This window comes from Hyaena hyaena, unplaced genomic scaffold (genome assembly GCF_003009895.1).
Source record: "Hyaena hyaena isolate Hyena2069 unplaced genomic scaffold, ASM300989v1 scaffold_546, whole genome shotgun sequence".
NCBI lineage: Eukaryota > Metazoa > Chordata > Mammalia > Carnivora > Hyaenidae > Hyaena > Hyaena hyaena.
Window position 1 is genome coordinate 523198 of NW_024081179.1, and position 17983 is coordinate 541180.

Genomic DNA, 17983 nt, shown 5'->3' on the forward strand with positions numbered 1-17983 from the left:
CGTCCCAGGGCGCCTGGGGGGCTCAGTCAGTTGAGCGTCTGACTTTGGCTCAGGTCACGATCTCACGGTTTGTGTGTTTGAGCCTACCTAGCATAGGGCTCTGGGCTGACAGCTGGGAGACTGGAGCCTGCTTGGGATTCTGTGTATCTCTTGCTCTCTGCCCCACCCCCGTTCATACTCTGTCTCTCTGTCTCTCTCCCTCTCAAAATAAATATAATAAAAAAAAAATTTTTAAACAGAGCTGTCCCCAAACTCAAGATGATGAAAACTATCACTTTTTTATTAAAAAGGTTCACCTTGCTGGGGCACCTGGTGGCTCAGTCAGTTAAGCGTTGGACTCCTGATTTCGGCTCAGGTCATAACCTCACAGCTGTAAGATACAGCTTTGCATCAGGCTCTGCACAGATAAGCTCTCTCCACCCCTCCCCCACTCACCCGTGCTCTCTCAAAAAAACAAACTTAAAAATTCAGGGGGGCCTGGGTGGCTCAGTCGATTAAGCGTCTGACTTTGGCTCAGGTCATGATCTCATAGTTCATGGGTTCAAGCCCTGCATCGGGCTCTGACAAGAAACAACAAGTGTTGGCGAAAACGGACCCTTGAACACTGTTGGTGGGAATGCAGACTGGTGCGGTTACTGTGGAAAAACAGTATAGAGTTTCCTCAAAAAGTGAGAAGTAGAGCTACCATATGATCCAGCAATTCTACTACTATTTATCCAAAGAATATGAAAACACTAATTTAAAAAGATACACACACACACTGGAGTATTACTCAGCCAGAAAAACATGAAATCTTGCCATCTGCAATGACATGGACAGAGCTAGTGGTACAATGCTAAGTGAAATAAGTCAGTCAGAGGAAGACAGATATCATACGGCTTCACTCATATGTGGAATTTAAGAGACAAAACAAAGGAAAAAGGCAAACCTAAAAACAGACTCTTCACTACAGAGAACAAACTGATGGCCATCAGAGGGGAGGTGGATGGGGCTGGGGGAACCGGTGAAGGAGACTAAGAGCGCACTTAGGATGAGCACTGAGTAATGCACGGAAGTGCTGAATCCCTATATTGCACACCTGAAACTAACATAACACTGTATGTTGACTATACTGGCATTAAAAAAGGATTCACCTTGGGATTCTTTTAAATATTAAGCTCTGTCTGAGCATTAAGGGGAAAAATTTAGCCCAACTCAATTCACTAGCAGCCACAGCAAAAGGCCTTCACTACAGCAAACTTCCCAAGTGACCGACACAAAGGACAGGAGCAAAGGCTTTGAGTCAGCTTGTTTTCAAACCTTGTTTTACCACTTACTAGCTGGAGCCCCTTAGCCAAGTTTCTTTACTTCTCGAGCCTCAGTTCTCCATAAAAACAAAGACACCAACACAAAACCTATGACACAGTGCCTTAATGCCTGATGACAAATACCAGTCACTGAGTACTCACTATTACCAAACCGAGCTATAGGAAGGTAGAGCCACATTTAATACTGCAGCCTTTAAGAGCTATCTGTACAGACGATTCTTAAATTCAATAAAACTGTAAGACAAGCTTTTACACACACACCTGTGTGTGACTGAGACTTTGCTTTGCTTTTTATGAATCTGTGGGCAATCTAAAGCCTGGAATTATTTTAAATGGCAATATTATGCCTGTAATATTTGTTTTAAGGAAACCAGAGTTTCAAAAAAAAATCTTGGGGCGCCTGGGTGGCTCAGTCGGTTGAGCGTCTGACTTCGGCTCAGGTCACGATCTCGTGGTTTGTGAGTTCGAGTCCCACATCCAGCTCTACACTGACAGCTCAGAGCCTGAAGCCTGATTCTGTGTCTCCCTCTCTCTCTGCTCCTCCCCCACTCACGCTCTCTCTCAAAAATAAACACTAAAAAAAATTTTTTTTTCTTTAAATCTTCTCTAGTCGTCATTGTTCTGTTTGCTAAATTAGGATACAATTCAAGCCTATCAAGTGACTAAATTATTAATTAACAATAATGGTGAACACCTACTGAGTTCTTATCTGCCCTATCACACAAAGATACTTGGGCCGTGAACAAGTTTACTATTAGGGCTGTCAAAACAAGTGTCAGGTTGCCTCAACCTTTGACGTAGCCTGATTACTGACCTTTGTGAAAGTACCTATGTATTAACTCTTGGGGCAACCATAAACAGCTGGAAATCACTAAGACCAACTCATTTCACAGATGAGAAACTGAGGTCCAAAGAAATGAAGTCCAAAGCTTACACAATTACTAAAAACTAGGGACTAGAACCTAACTCTCCCTTCTTCCAGTTTGTTTTATCAATTACATGACAGCTGATAGTTTAAAAAAAGAAAAGACCAGAGGTGCCTGGGCGGCTCAGTTGGTTAAAAGTCCGACTTCAGCTCAAGTCATGATCTCCAAGTTCATGAGTTCTAGCCCTGCACTGGGCTCTGTGCTGACAGCTCAGAGCCTGGAGCCTGCTTCAGATTCTGTGTCTCCCTCTCTCTCTGACCTTCCCCTGCTCATGTTCTGTCTCTGTCTGTCTGTCTGTCTCTCTCTCTCAAAAACAAGCATCTAAAAAAAAAAGAAAGAAAGAAAGACCTAATACCTCAAAATTTTTTCTGTATAGTTAGGAAGTATCTGAAATAAGTGAATGTTTAATGAAAGCTAAATGTTAACCACAAATTAATTTAACCCACAGCCTATATAATCAATACGTTGAAAGGGCCCCTAGAACAGAAAGGAGTAGAATCAGCTAGTCATACTGTGTGGTGCCTACTGTAGGTAGGGAGTCTCGCTGCAAACATTGCCAAAACACCAGAGTACTTCCCTTATGAATAAAACACTTTAGAACCACAGAACTTCATTTACTCACGTCAACATTCCAGAAGAGAAAAAAGTATCCTTAGCAACATTCCTCAGATATATTTCACCTTCGCACAAGTTTTACCAGTTGCAAAATGCTTGCTCTCTTTTGAAAAGAAAGATGCTGACCAATGAGCAAGACGGTTTTCATTCTTTTCATGCTCTGAACCAGGCTATCTTTATTAACATTCTTGCACAAGCCAACGAGTAATCTTTAAAGTACAACCCATTTCTTCTTAGGAAAACAGTTTTATTTATTTTAAACATCTCTGGAATGGGAGTTAAGAGACCCAAGTTTAGTCCTTTTTTTCGATTATTAATTTTTTTAATTTTTTATTTAAAAGAGAGAAAGAGAACATGCGCCCGAATAAGGGAGAAGGGCAGAGGGAGACAGAATCCCAAGCAGGCTGCACACTCACCACAGCTCCCATGACCCTGGGATCATGACCTGCGCCAAAATCAAGAGACAGATGCTCAACTGACTGAGCCACCCGACTGCCCGGGGAAAACATTTTAAAAATGTCATCCACTGGCAAAAAGGTGAATGATTACAGACACTAGAACACAATACTATTTTAATAAGGGAAAATTCCAAAATGTAACTTTGTTTAAAAGTAAATAGTCCTGGAACTTTGCGTAACAGGAAAATCGAAGACTTATTCAAAGGCTTTATTGTGTCAGATGAGAACACGGCCAGATACCCTCCCCTTTACTGCCCACAGCTGAGACTGGGTGCTGCAGTAACCATCCGATCAATTAAAAGTTAGCACAGACACTACAACACTAACTGCCAATTCTCAAACAACTGAAATAAATATACTCTAAACCTGTGTTGTCCAATATGGCAGCCACTAACTACATGTGGCTACTTAGCAGTTGAGATGTGTTACTATAAACTGATATGTGCTATAAATATCAAACTTCACTAGATTCACACTGGATTCACACCAGATTTCAATGACTTAGTAAAAAAACAAAAACAAAGTAAAATATATTAGTAAATTTTCCGTATTGCTAACATGTTAAAACAATGCTTTTGATATACATTACAAAAATTGTAACATAACAAAAAACATTACTAAAATACCACCTTTTTTAAAATATTTTTTATTTATTTCTAGGAGAGAGAGAGAGACAGCGTGAGCAGGGGAGGGTCAGAGAGAGAGAGGGAGATACAGACTCTGAAATAGGCTCCAGGCTCTGAGCTGGCAGTCAGCACAGAGCCCGACGCAGGGCTCGAACCCACGAACCGCGAGATCATGACCTAAGCGAAAGTCGGATGCTTAACCGACTAAGCCACCCAGGCGCCCCAAAATACCACTTTTTTAAATGCAGTTCCTAGAAAATCATATTTGCGTGGCTCCCATTACATTCCTATTAGAAAGTACTGCTCTAAGAGGGAGAGAAACCATAAGAGACTCAACTCTAGAGAAAAAGCTGAGGGTTGCTGGAGGGGAGGTGGGTGGGGAGACGGGCTAAATGGGTGATGGGTATTAAGGAGGGCACTTGTGATGAGCACTGGGTGTTACATGTAAATGATGAATCACTGAATTCTCCTGAAACCAATATTACACTATATGTTAACTAACTAGAATTTAAATAAAAATTTTAAACAAAAAACCCAACATGAAGTAGGAGGAAAAAAGTACGTATAACTCTATACAAAGTATGCAAAATATGATCCAATCTTCCTTTGGTGATTCAGCATGATGATGAACACCAAATTCAGAATGAAGTAAGGAAAACCATTTACATCTTGGATACATAGTTTAAGATGGGACCAAGTAACAATGCCATGTCTGTAAAACCTCTTAAATTTACAACCAGCTCCAACTGTGTTAACAGAGGAAGGACTCAATCCTACAAGTAGTATTTCTAGGGATCAAGAAGGAAATACAGACCTAAAGGCCACAAAAGAGAGACTAGGAGAAATACCATGTTTCTAGAAGGCATTTTAAAACACAAGCAGTGTGTTTTAAATAGCTAACAGACTTAATTTTTTTAAAGTAGTATTTGATTATTTTGAGTATCATGAAATTTCCCAAGCCAGCTAAGCACACTTCTTAAAAAAGAAACACGATAAGGAAGAGACTAGAAACTCTCACCATGTGCAACGGAGGTAAAATGTCTCAGCGTACCATATGGAAAATGTAAGCCAGGTCCCTAACAGGGTATCTATAATTAAACATTACACAATGATGAAGCCAATCAAAATTTCCTAGATATCCTCCAACCTTACTGCAGTACAGAGTACAACTAACCAGCACGGTATTTAACTAAACCTGCTTTCAAAATTTCCAAACACCATACCGCCTTTTCCACACTGGCCAGCAAGAACCAGGAAGGAAGGAGGAACGGCTTCCGGATGCCTTATCTCCAGCGGTTAAAATTAGAGCCGCAGCACCAACAAGACGCGGTGCCCGGCGTTCTGTCTGACCAGCACCCTGGGCGCAGCATCCTTTTGATCCTCAGGAAAAGCCCTCGGCCACTGGGGTGTTTTTACTCCTACTTTAGAGGTAATTCCAGGCTTGAGACCTTGACTTGTTCAAGGTCACACAGATAAAAAGTAGCAGACCCAGGACCCAACTCGGACGTCTGATCCTCACCCAGCTCTCCTTCCATTATAAGACGATCATTCATTTTCAACCCAACGTTTCGAAACCCAACAAGCCCTGATGCCAAAGAAGGATCTACGGATCCGTGAGGTCGAAGCTTAAGCCCCTGCAAACACGATGTGCTGGAATCCGCTCAAAAAAGGGGGGAAGAGATTAGCAAGCGACAGGAAAGGACCCGAAAGATGAGGCGGGGTGGGAGGGGGGGGATTCTAATCCAAACGTCCTTGAGTGTAGCGTTGCAAAAGAGCAGCCTCCAGGCTGAAAATGCAGAGAAACGGTGCTTTCCTTCAGAAATGGGATTCCCAACGTAGAAATTGTAGGTCGAAACAAGGATTTTGTTCTTACTTTCCTATAAATGCGTTTCAGAATTTTACCATAAAATAAAGGCACTCAGAAAACCAATACGCCCATCTGGGTGCCACCAGTCCTACATTTTCCCCTAAGTCATGGCATTTATCTCACAGAAAATCCAGATGAGAAACACGACAACTCAGCGCCCACTGCGACTTAGACTGCAGGTAGAGGAAATGGCAACTCTAACGACAGTGCCTTCTCGCTAGCAGAACGCATCCCTGAGGACAGGACAAAGGCGGCACCGCCACCCGGAACCCCGCTCAGCCTCCAGGACACAGCGACGACAGGCCACTAAAAGCACCACGTACGGGCGCGCAGGACGCGGCCGAGGGGAATTCCTAAGATGGCTCTCCGAATCCATTCCCCACGTAAATTCCTAAACGCCACACAATTTCAGATTCAGGGAAGGACCGGGGACAGATCCGGGGTTCCAAGCGTGGGAACGCCACACGGAGGTGTACACACCGCCGACTGCGGACGCGACCCCTGCAAATTTCACACCGGGGTCACTCGGGCGCCGCGAGACCCCGAAACCGAGCGGGCGCCAAACGGCAGCGCCCCCCCCCCCCCCGGCCCGTCTGACCACCCGCCAGAACCGAGGAAAACACGACTGGCTCCAATTTCACCTCCTGCTTCCCCTCCCGGGCAGCTCCCGGCTCGCAGGGTCGGCACAAGGGCCGACCGCGGCCGAGGGGGCGCCGGCCCGGGGGAGCGGGCGATGGGGGTGGGACCCCGCGGCGCAAGGGCGGGGAGCACCCGCCGCGATCCTCGCCCCGACCCCGACCCCGGCCCCAGGCCTGCCTGGCCCGGCCGGGTCCGCGCTGACAGCCCGGCGCCGCCCCCACCTGCCCGCCCGGGGGGCGCCGGGGCCGGGCGCGCCTGCCAGGCCACTTCCTTCCCCGCCCGCCCGCCCTGCCTCGCGCGGGCCCCGGGGGCGGGGAGCCGCGGGAGGAAGGAGGTTTGGCCCGCCGCCCGCGGAGGAAGCCGCCGCCGCCCGCACCCACCGGCATCATCGCGGCGCGGGTCCGCGGCGCCCTCGGCCGCCTGACAGGACGCTCGGCGCCGCGCCGCGCCCGCCGCTCCGACCGTCCTCACAGGCCGCGCACCCGCCGCCGCGATCTCGGGCCCTCAGCGGCGAGGCGGCGGCTGCGGCTGCGGCGGGCTGCGGAGCCTGACCGGCCCTGTCGCGGCCGCCGGCGCGCTGCGTCGCCGTCCCGGGACCGGCCGTCGCCGCCTCCGCCCGACCGCCTTGCGCCGCCGGCCCTCGGGCTCTCTCCACAGCCCCCGCAGGCCCCGCCCCCAGCGCGTCGCCCCACACGGGGCCAGCCGCCCTCTCCGATTGGCCCGACGGGCCCGGGGGCTGGTTGTGGGGGCGGGGCTTACAGGCTCCGCCCCCCAAACCCGCTCTCGCGGCGGCCAGGTGCGAGCGCGCCCGTGCGCGTCCGCGCTCCCGCGGGCGGGCGCGCTGCGGCCGCCTCGCCGCTGCCCCGCCCCGCGTGGCGGCCTGTGGGCTCGGGGCCGCGCGCGACCGAGAGCACGGGCTCTCCCAGGCCTCCGGAGTGGGAGAACCGAGGCCGGAAAAGGGCAGGGCCGGGGAGGCCGCCCCCCGCTCCCCCTGCAGCGAGTCACACCAAGGCCGGGACTCGAACCTCGCGCTCCGGACGGCCGCCTGGGGGAGGGGCGCATCCCGCGGCGAAGGCGCGCGCCCGCGTCTGACCGCGGCCTGACCGCGGGTTCCCGGCGCCAGGGTGGAAGAGGGTGCTGCGGCGGGGGAGGGGGGGCCGGGCCGGAGGGGCGTGGTGCGCCCCAAGCCGCCCACGTGACCCGGTCCTGCCCGGCTCCGGAGGACCCAGGAACACCCCACACACACCCCCCCCACCTCCCCGGGCACCTGATCCGCCGGCCCTCCTGCGCTCGCACCCGCTCTCCACCCCCGGCCTAGAACGCAGGTGCCCACCTGGGCCAGCGTCCCTGCGGTCGGGCCACCCCGGTTAGAGCCCAGGCCCCATCTGTGGGGACGGGGTCTCTTCTTACAGCCTTGTCTCGCGTGGCACCTCCCGCGGTGGCCTGAGCGCCTGAGTGACCGCCACCAGGGCCATGTGTCCAGAGCCCATCGCAGGGCACGGAACAGAGTGTGGCAAAGGCCGCCGTTTGAGCCCTCACTAGAGGACGTGGTGTGTGGTGTACTCTGCGGCGGCGCTGCCGCTCCGCGCCCTGAACACCCAGGGCCACGAACCGCCTTGGGAAGGGCCTGCGTCTTGGAGACGACAGCGGGGCGTCAGGGTCCATCGGTAGTCTGTCTTGTCCACTGAGAGGCTCATGGCTGGTGTGGCTCTGGGGGCCCCGCGGGGGAGGCCAGGGAGTGAGCCTTCACGGGAAGCCACCCTGTTCTTCCGAGGCCACGGGGATTACTGTTTAGGAGCGTAGACTTTCCAGTTAGACAGACACTGCCTGTGCCACACCCTCACTGCGTGATCCCAGCCAAGCTACATCTTCTCTATCTCAATTTGCCCATCTCTACAATGGGGGGTTACGGAAATAATAGTGGCTGCCTCCTGGGATTTGGGGAGGTTCAGACCTGATGTGTGAGAAGCTCCCACACAGCTGGTGGTACACAGTAGGTGCTCCGGAAGTGGGGTCACATGGGAAGTTTCAAACTTACACAGGCAGCGATGGCTCGTGTCACATCTCTTCTGGGAGTGGGGTCTGGAGAGAAGAGGAGGCTCTAGGTAATGGGTGAAAGTCACAGACCCTGGGTCTTCTTCCAGCTCTGCTTCTCACTCCTGTGTGGCCCTAGGCCACTCGCACCCCTTCTCTGGGTCTCTGTTTCTCTGCATGTAACCAGAGACGGCTTAGATGCTGTGGTATCTGGTGGCCTTCCTCCTCTGACATGCTGAGGCTCATCACCCCTGCGGGTGGGTGCTGGCCCACTACGCCAAGCAAAGGTCGGGCTGTGCCGGGGCCCTGCAGAGACAGGACACCTGCCTTGAGGTGGTCAGCGTGAGCCCACTCTTCTGAAAAGGAAAGCCTAGCCATTGGGGTCTCACTCTTTTTTTTTTTTTTTAATGTTTATTATATTTGAGAGAGAGAGCAGAGGAGGGGTAGAGAGAGGGAGACACAGAATCTGAAGCAGGGCCCAGGCTCTAAGCCGTCAGCACAGAGCCTGACGCGGGGCTCAAACTCATAGACTGAGATCATGACCTGCGCCAAAGTCGGATGCTTAACCTACTGAGCCACCCAGGCTCCCCACATGGGGTCCCACTCTTGCCTGTAGGACCCTCGGGTGCAGATAGCGGTGGCTGCCCTGCCCCCACACCAAGGCCCCATGCATCCTTCAGGCAGGCTGGTCAGAGCCCCCGCCCCCAGGGGCTCCTTGGCGGGTCCTTCTCCTCTCACCTGCCGCGGCCACCACGCACCAGGCCCTGTCACTCACCATCCAGACCAAGTGTGTTTATAATTGGCCTCCCTACGCTGCCCTCCTCCAAGCCTAACTCAGCCCACACGCAGACATAACTAGGTCACATACACACACGCCCGCCCTGCAGGGCTCTCCTGTCTCCCGTCACCCAGACTAAAGGTCACAAAAGGCTCTTCAGGAACCACTATTGACGGTGGGATGTAGACTTCAGTGTAACGTAAGAAGATGTGCAGGGGCGCCTGGGTGGCTCAGTCGGTTCAGCGTCCGACTCTTGATCCCAGCCTAAGTCATGATCCTGTGGTTGTGAGATTGAGCCCTACATCAGGCTCACATGGAGCACGGAGCCTGCCTGGCATTCTCTCTCTCCTCTCTCTCTGCCCCTCCCCCGCCTATGCATGCCCCACTCAAGTGCGCGCGCGCTCTCTCTCTCTCTTTCTCTCTCTCTGCCCCTCCCCTGGTCATGCTCTTTCTCAAAAATAAACCTTAAAAAACATTTTAAAAAATGGTTAAGTGCTCTTCAAAGCAAACCCAAAGGCCGTTCAGGGAGAAAATCCGTCTGGATTCACGTTTGCACAAAGGATTCTTGAAAGAGGGACAGAACGCTAATAAACCGGTGGCTGTGGGTGGGGATGGTCGCTGCACGAAGGGCAGAAATCAGAGTGAGACTTTTCACTATGACTTTTTAAAAAATAAACTTTATTTTTCAAACCATTTGAGGCTGACAGAAAAATTCCAAAGATAATGTATATTAAGAGTTCTCACAGCCTCCCTCCCGCCTGTTTCCCTGTTGTTGACATCTTACATTAGGGTGCCACACTGTCAGCCCAGGCCCCTGTGTCAATCCACGAGGATTAACTAAGTCCACACCTTCTTCAGATTTCCTCAGTGTTACCCAATGTCCGCTGTTCCAGGGCCCCATCCAGACAGCACAGTACATTTAAGATGTCGTGTCTCCTCATGCTCCTCTGGGCTGTGACAATTTCCCAGGTTCTTTGTATTTTTATGACCTTGAAAGTTTTGAGGAGTACAGGTTATGTGGGTTTTTAAAATATTATTTTTATTTTATTTTTTTAAGTAGGCTCCACGCCCAATACGGGGCTCAAACTCATGACTCCAAGGTCAAGAATCACATGCTCCAACGACTGAGCCAGCCAGGCACCCCCCAGGTTGGGTGTTTCGTAGAATGTTCCTCACTTGAGATTTATCTGATGTTTTCCCTATAATCAGACTGAGGTTCTGGGATTTTTTGGAGGAAGATCATCTATGTAAAGCACCGTTTTCATCACATCTTATCAAGGGCACAAACTATCAACGTGACGTGTTGCTGTTGATGTTGACCTTGATCATCTGGTCATTATTACTTTTTATGTTTGATTTCTGAACCAGATGGAATATTACAATGTAAAATTAAAATATAAAAAGCTGTAAGACCTGTATTCCTTTGCTAGGGTCGCCAAAACAAAGATCACAGAACGGGGGGCTTAGACAACAGAAATTGACCATCCTGGGGGCTGGAAGTCCCAGTTGAAGGCGTGTGCAGGGCTGGGTCTTCTGAGACCTTCTGAGGTCTCACCCCTTGGCTTATAGATGGCCATGCCCTTGCTGGGAATGTTCTCATTGTGTGGGCATCTGGGTGGCTTTGCCCCTTCGTGTAAGGACCCAAATCGTATTGGATGAGGGCCCACCCATATGACCTCTCTTTAACCTCGATTCCCTCTTTACAGACCCTATCTCCAAATAGTCACTTACGGAGGATATAGAAGGGTTAGGACTTCAACATAAGAATCCTGGGGGCAGGGGCACAATTCAGTCCATAACAAGAAGCCCTCAGAGCACGGCCCCAATCTCCTCTTCCAAGGCAATCTCCCGAGTCCCTAGCGCTCCACAGCTGGAACTTTTTTTTTTATATATATATATTTCTAGGAGAGAGAGACAGCGTGAACAGGGGAGGGTTAGAGAGAGAGAGAGAGACACAGACTGTGAAACAGGCTCCAGGCTCTGAGCTGGCAGTCAGCACAGAGCCCGACGCGGGGCTCGAACCCACGAACCGCGAGATCACGACCTAAGCGAAAGTCGGACGCTTAACCGACTAAGCCACCCAGGCGCCCCAGCTGGAACTTTTTTTTAAGTTTATTTATTTTGAGAGAGTACGTGCATGCACGCACACATGGGGGAGGGGCAGAGAGAGGCAGAGAGGGAGGGAGAGAGAGAGAGAATCCCAAGCAGGCTCCACACTGTCAGCGGCGAGCCCAATTGAAGGCTTGAACACACGAACTGTGAAATCATGACCTGAGACGAAGTTGGATGCTTAGCCGACTGAGCCCCAGGCGCCCCTCCACAGCTAGATCTCCTACGCCAGCTGTCCCAAACCCTGGCCCTCCCTCCTCCAAGTCCTCAGTCATCCACCTCCCGTCCCTGCAAAAGCACTCTGTCAATTCTTGTCACGGTTCAAATCCCTCCTCTTCTTCAAGGTTTCCCCAGCCCCCCCCCCCCCCCGCCCCGGAGAACTCATCTCTACCACCTTCCCCCCAAGTGCTCAGTCCTGGGCCACCTGTCACAACCAGCCACCCTAGAGCCGGCAACACACCTGTTTCCCTCGGGCAGCAAGCGTCACCCGGGTTTCCGCCGGGTGCCCAGCCCTGGTCCCGGCTGTGGTGACAGAAGCTTGAGCAAGACGGACGCAGGCCTTATGCTCCCGGAGCTTATATTCTGGTCAGGGGAGAAGATGGTAAAGATGATAAACAAGAACACACATTAACTTCAAACACTGGTTAAGTGTATTTAAAAAAAATAATAATAAAGCCAGATCATGTGACAGATGACAGATGCTTTTTTCAGAAGAAGGTGACATTTGAGTCGGGAGTGAAACACGGAGAAGGTCGCCTTGCAGGGCTCCTCAGGAGGGCCGTGTGAAGGGAGAGACAGAGCGGGCGAGAAGGGAATGAACTTACAGCCGCTCTGAGGGCAGCCCCGGGGCCTCACGGGAGGGGGGGGAGAGTGAGGGAGATAAGGTCAAGTTTGGGTTTGGGGGCCATGATGAGTCTGGACTTTATCTTGGCACGTTTCCAGGGCACACGAGGGGCCTGGTTTATGTTTCCCGATGCCCAGAGGGCACCATGGGGAGGGTGGAAGGAGCGGAGGAGAGAAACCCCTCCGGAGGATTGAGGACAAAAGTGGATGTGGAGAAGCGGCCTCCTTTCTGATGTGCTTTGAAGGGGACTTCCTAGGGACGACAGAAAGAGAGGCCCTGCGATGGCCCCCGAGGCTTCCACCCAGGCCTGGGGAGCTGGCAGTCGTAGGACCTGTGCTGTGTCCTGCTTGGCCATGCTGTCCCTGGGGAGGGCCACGCCGTCCCTGGGGAGGGCCACGCTTCAGGACCCCCTGCCTCTGTCCAGCCTGCGGCCACCCCACCTTGCCGTCTACTCAGCACTCCAGCCAGATGTTGGGCGTGGCCTAGGCCTCACCCCCCTCCCCAGCCAGCCCTGTTTCCCACTGCACCCTACCGTGAGCCATCCGAGCTGATTTACCCCAAGGCCAGAAGGGTGTTTCTAAAGTGGAAATCACACCCGGCCACTTCCCCAGCGGCTCCCCACAGCCCTCAGGGCTCCCCACACCTAGCAAGGGGCGGTTAACCTCCCCCCAGGGGCCGGAGCTCAGGAGCCCCTGCTCCCCAGCCTGCATGCCTTCCCGTGCACCCATCCTCAGGCCAGCTCCTACCCCAGCCACTCCGCCCCAGAGGTGGCCGGCGCGCCCCCAGTCCCTCCCCCACAGTGTGGAGGTGGGGACAGTGGGGAGGGGGCTCCGTCTCCACTCTCAGTTCCCCGGGAGAACCCGTTTCCGCACGTGTTGGCTGTGAATCAGTCGTGGTTGCGTTCGCTCTTGTAGCGCACGAAGTAGTATTTCTGTCGTCAAGGTTAGAAAAGAACACTGCCAGCGATCTGTGTGTTTTTCGTGCTTCGCTGGGCTGTGGGGGGTGTGGCCGCGCCCCCCACTCCCGCCCCGCACAGGGCAGCGCGGGCGCCAGCTCTGCAGGGGGTGGGTGGTGGTGTGTGGCCGCGCCCCCCCCCCACCCACGGGCACAGGGCAGCGCGGGCGCCAGCTCTGCCGGCGGGGCCGGGGTCGGGGGCGGGGGGTGCCCGCCGCGCGCACCGAGGGAAATGCGCCCGCACGCCCGGAACCGCGCCCCAGCCGCTGCCACGCGCGAGGAGCTGGGGGCGTCAGGCGGGGTCTGGGGAGCTGGGGCGCGGGGCCCACTCCCGCCGCCGCCGCCGCCGCCGCCAGGTCGGAGCAGCCGGGTCACTGCGCCGGGCGCGGCCTGCTGGTGCGGCGACACAGCAAATGCTCAGCACACGGTAGCCTCCGCTCATCCCCGCGGGGACCCCGTGAGGCAGGTGCTGTCTGAAACCCAAGGAGGCTTCGCCACTTGCCCAGGGCCACGGAGCGGGGACCTCCGGGGGCTGGGGCTGCAGCCGGGCCGCGGGCCGCAGAGGGCCTGCCGCCTCGCCCGCCGCGCCCGCCGCAGGCTCCGCCCCTCCCGCAGCAGGCTCCGCCCCTCCCGCCGCAGGCTCCGCCCCTCCCGCCGCAGGCTCCGCCCCTCCCGCCGCAGGCTCCGCCCCTCCCCGCCGCAGGCTCCGCCCCCAGTGGGCGGGGCTCCCCGGCGCCTCAGCCAGGTGCTGGCACGCGCGCGCACACGCACGCGCGCGTGCACAGGCTCCCCGGCCCCTCGTCCTGGCCTGAGGCCTCAGCCGTGTTCTCCCCCCGACCTGGGGTCCACCCGGGGCCCCCGTGGGAAGGAGGGAGGTCTGTGCTGGGCCGGGACCCTCGCTGACTCGCTCCACGATTCGCTGGTTTCTGATCTGTGTCCTCCGTGCTCCACGAGGCCGCCTTCCCTGCCCGCAGGCAGCTTGTTCGAGGCCTGGCTGTAAACGCAACTTAGCCGCGGGCGTTTGCTCTTCCCCAAGCAGCCTACCCTAGCCGTGCCCTTCCCCCACTCCGTTGTAACGCTTCCTCCGAACATCCCCTGCGCCGGCTGCGTCACCTCCCGCCGCGACGCTGCAGGGCCTCCTAAACAGCCCCCTCCCCGTGCTCTCCCACGTCTCAGGTGCTTCCAGCTTCCACCGTTATTCACGATGGCGTCACATCAGTCAGCGGCCCGTGGGAAAACAGATGGCTTCCGCAAATTAGGGAAATTCCAGGAGGGTTATTTACAAAGGGAGGTTGCTTCCAGAATGGGGCAGTAACGGAGCCACAGGCGGAGTGCAGGGCTCCAGGGCCAGCACCGGGAGACCGTCACCGCCCCCAGGGCTGGAGGGGGAGGGGGAGGCCACCCGCAAGAGAGAGGCACCCAGGGGAGGCCTGACCTGGAGAACACGTGATACAGCCCGTCCAAGGCCGCCACCAGGAGAGGCTGGGATCTACTCCCTGATCTCTGACCAAGGGCACTCTACTGGGCAAGCCCACTGGGTTTGGAGGGACGGTGGGTGCAGTTCATGGAGATGGGCTTCCCCAGGCAGACAGCCAAGAATGAAACCCAGTGCTGACTTTAAATCCTGTACTCTGTACACACTTTGCATTGTTTTATGAGCTTAGGAATCCATTTTGCAATAAAGAAGTTAACAAAATACACGTTCACAGGGCACCTATGAGCTTGAACTGTGGAACTAGACCACCTGCTGCTTAGTTCCCGCTGTGTAATTTTGGCCAAGTTACACAACTTTTCTGTGCCTCCCTTTGTTCATCTGTAAAACGGGGATAATAGGGACGCTTGGGTGGCTCAGTCGGTTAAGCGTGCAACTTTGGTTCAGGTCATGATCTCACGGTTCGTGGGTTCGAGTTCCGCATCGGGCTCTGTGCTGACAGCTCAGAGCCTGGAGCCTGCTTCAGATTCTGTGTCTCCCTCTCTCTCTGCCCCTCCCCCAGTCATGCTCTGTTTCTCTCTGTCTCAATAATAAATAAACATAAAAATTTTCAAATAAAAACAATAAAATAAAATAAAATGGGGATAATATTAGGGTCTCCCACAAGGATGCTTGCCTGGATTACGGGAAGCGATGGGTGTGGCACACAGGGAATGCCACACAGGCATGTGCTGATACCTTGTACTGGGGGGTGCTGCTGCCAGGCAGGGAGGGTCCCTGATGCTGGGACGAGCCGACATGCTCGTGGCTGATCTGCAGCCTTAGGCGCCCAGGCACGCCAGCCCGACCTCGAAATGCCCACAGCGAAAGACCAGCTGCGGAGCAGTGCGTGCTCTCTCTCACCCGCCCACCTCAGCCTCCTCCGCACAGACGTGAACACAAGCTAGAACAGGGTGATCTGTACACCAAGGAAGGCAGCTGGCAGGGGGTAGGCTCTCTTGGCATGTGGAGATGGTGTGACCAACTAGTGTGATTTGTGTCGGGTGCCCGAGATAGTCATGGACAAGTTCAGGGAGCTTCTGCATGGGAACAAGGACGACACCGGGCATGCCTCCCTGTGACCCTGACGGGAAATTGCCACCTGTTAGCCTGCCTGGCTGAGCAAGGAGGGAGGCTCAGCCGAATAAGGTGTAAAGGATGTATCAAGGCCTGGCAGGGGGCCTTGCTGGAGAATGATACTGCTATTGAAAGGTGGGTCTGGGGACGCCTGGGTGACTCAGTCGGTTAAGCGTCCGACTTCAGCTCAGGTCATGATCTCATGGTTCGTGGGTTCTGTGCTGGGTCCATGGGTTCGTGGGTCCGTGTCGGGCTCTGTGCTGACAGCTCGGAGCCTGGAGCCTGCTTCCGATTCTGTCTCTGTCTCTCTCTCTGCCCCTCCCCTGCTCACTCTCTGCCTCTCAAAAATAAATAAATGTTAAAGAAAGAAAGAAGGAAGGAAGGAAAGAAAAAGAAAGAAAAAGAAAGAAAGAAAGAAAGAAAGAAAGAAAGAAAGAAAGAAAGAAAGAAAGAAAGAAAGAAAGAAAGAAAGAGAAAGGTGGGTCTGGCTGGGCCGTGAGGGGAATTGGCGCGCAGGCGCGCACAGGTATAGGTTACAGCGCCTCACTCGCTTCTTGTCACCTGCCAAACGGGCTTCTAATGCTCTTTACATGTAACAGAGTGATTGGAGTCAGGAAGACCTGATTCAAATTCCAAATCAAACCCCAAACGTGCAAAACTAGAGACAAAATACCTAGCTTTCTTTATGTTTAAAATTACAGCGGATCCTTGAACAGTGCAGGGGTAATCTGTAACTTTTGACTCCCTCGTGCAGTCGATAATCTGTAACTTTTGACTCCCCCAAAACTCCAGTGCAAATAGCCCACTGTTGACTGGGAGCCTTACCGATAAGGTAAAACATCGATTAACACATATTTTGTATGTTGTATTATATACTGTATTATTATAATAAAGTAAGCTAGAGAAAAGAAAGTACTTTGAGAAAATCATAAGGTAAGAGAAGCCATGTTTACAGTACTATACTGTATCGAACAAACTGTGTATGAGTGGACCCATGTAATTCAAACCTGTGTTGTTCAAAGCTCAAACATCGTTCTCATTCTTACTGAAATAATCTATGGACTTGATTCTTTTTTTTTTTTTTTTTAACATTTTTTAATGTTTGTTTTTGGGGCAGAGGGAGAGGGAGACACAGAATCCGAAGCAGGCTCCAGGCTCCGAGCTGTCAGCATAGAACCCAACTTGGGGCTCAAACTTATGAACTGTGAGATCATGATCTGAGCTGAAGTCAGACGCTTAACCGACTGAGCCTCTCAGGCACCCCTCATTGACTTCATTCTTAACCAGGCAAGTAGTATGCAAAGGCTCTGGTGTAAAACAGCAGGCCCAAGCCCATCTCTGAGTCATGCACCCCAAGGGCAATGCTTTCAACTCTTCTAGTTTGTGTGTATGTGTGTTATCTTCCTATTTGTAAATATCAGGCTGTGGTTCCTTGATTTTTCAGTTCTCAATATTATGGACTGGCTTCCTACTCTGGTGGGAGAATTTAGGAAGCTTATTCTCCCGTAGACACATTTTTCCTGTGTGTTCGTATTTTGAAGTCGTCAGGGGCAATAATCCAACAATTCAAAAAAAGAGCCTTGGGGCGCTTTCTCTCTCTCTCAAAAATAAATAAACATTAAAAAAAAAAAAGAGCCTTAGAAGAAATTTCTTTGACACTAGCCTTAACAACATTTTTCAGGTATGTCTTCTCAGTCAAGAGAAATAAAATGAAAAATAAAAGATTAGGACTACACCAACTTAAAGCTTCTGCACAACAAAGGAAACCATCTACGGAACAAGAAGGCTGCCCACAGAATGGGAGAAGATGTTTGCGAATCACATATCTGATAAGCGGTTGATATCCAAAATATGTGAAGAGCTTATATAACTCAGCACCAAAACAGACAATCCAGCGTAAGCATGGGCAGAGGACCTGAACAGACGTTTCCCCAAGAAGACATCCAGATGGCCGATGGACACGCGGAAAGGTGCTCCACATCACTCATCATCAGGAAATGCAAATCAAAACCGCGACGAGGTGTCACCTCGCACCCTCAGAGTGCTGTTTTCAAAAAGACAAGCAACAATTAAGTGTCAGCGGGGATGTGGAGAAAAGGAAACCCTTGTGCACTGCTGGTGGGAGTGTAAATTGGTGCGGCCGCTGTGGAGACAATATGAAGGTTCCTCAAAAAATAAAAATGCAATTACCATATGGTCCAGTAACTCGACTATTGGGTATTTACCCAAAGAAGAGGAAACCACAAATTTGAAAAGATACAGGCATCCTTACGCTTGC

General features: G+C 52.8%; 1 protein-coding gene and 1 long non-coding RNA gene across 3 annotated transcripts in view; both read right to left on the bottom strand.

Moving 5' to 3' along the window:
- Positions 1-7076, bottom strand: part of PPP1R13B (protein phosphatase 1 regulatory subunit 13B) — a 91792-nt gene extending 84716 nt beyond the window's left edge. For both annotated transcript variants that reach the window (XM_039255829.1, XM_039255828.1), the window contains exon 1: positions 6819-7076. In XM_039255829.1, coding sequence (XP_039111760.1) covers positions 6819-6827 — 9 coding nt within the window. In that variant the 5' untranslated portion in view covers positions 6828-7076. The remainder of the gene's footprint in view (positions 1-6818) is intronic.
- Positions 7077-9907: 2831 nt separating this feature from the next.
- On the bottom strand, positions 9908-13724 carry LOC120247784. Its single transcript, XR_005532410.1, has 4 exons — positions 13382-13724; positions 12950-13134; positions 11820-11941; positions 9908-10239 (listed from the first exon to the last, which is right to left on the bottom strand). It is a non-coding gene; the product is annotated as an uncharacterized LOC120247784 (long non-coding RNA).
- Between the last annotated feature and the right edge of the window lie 4259 nt (positions 13725-17983).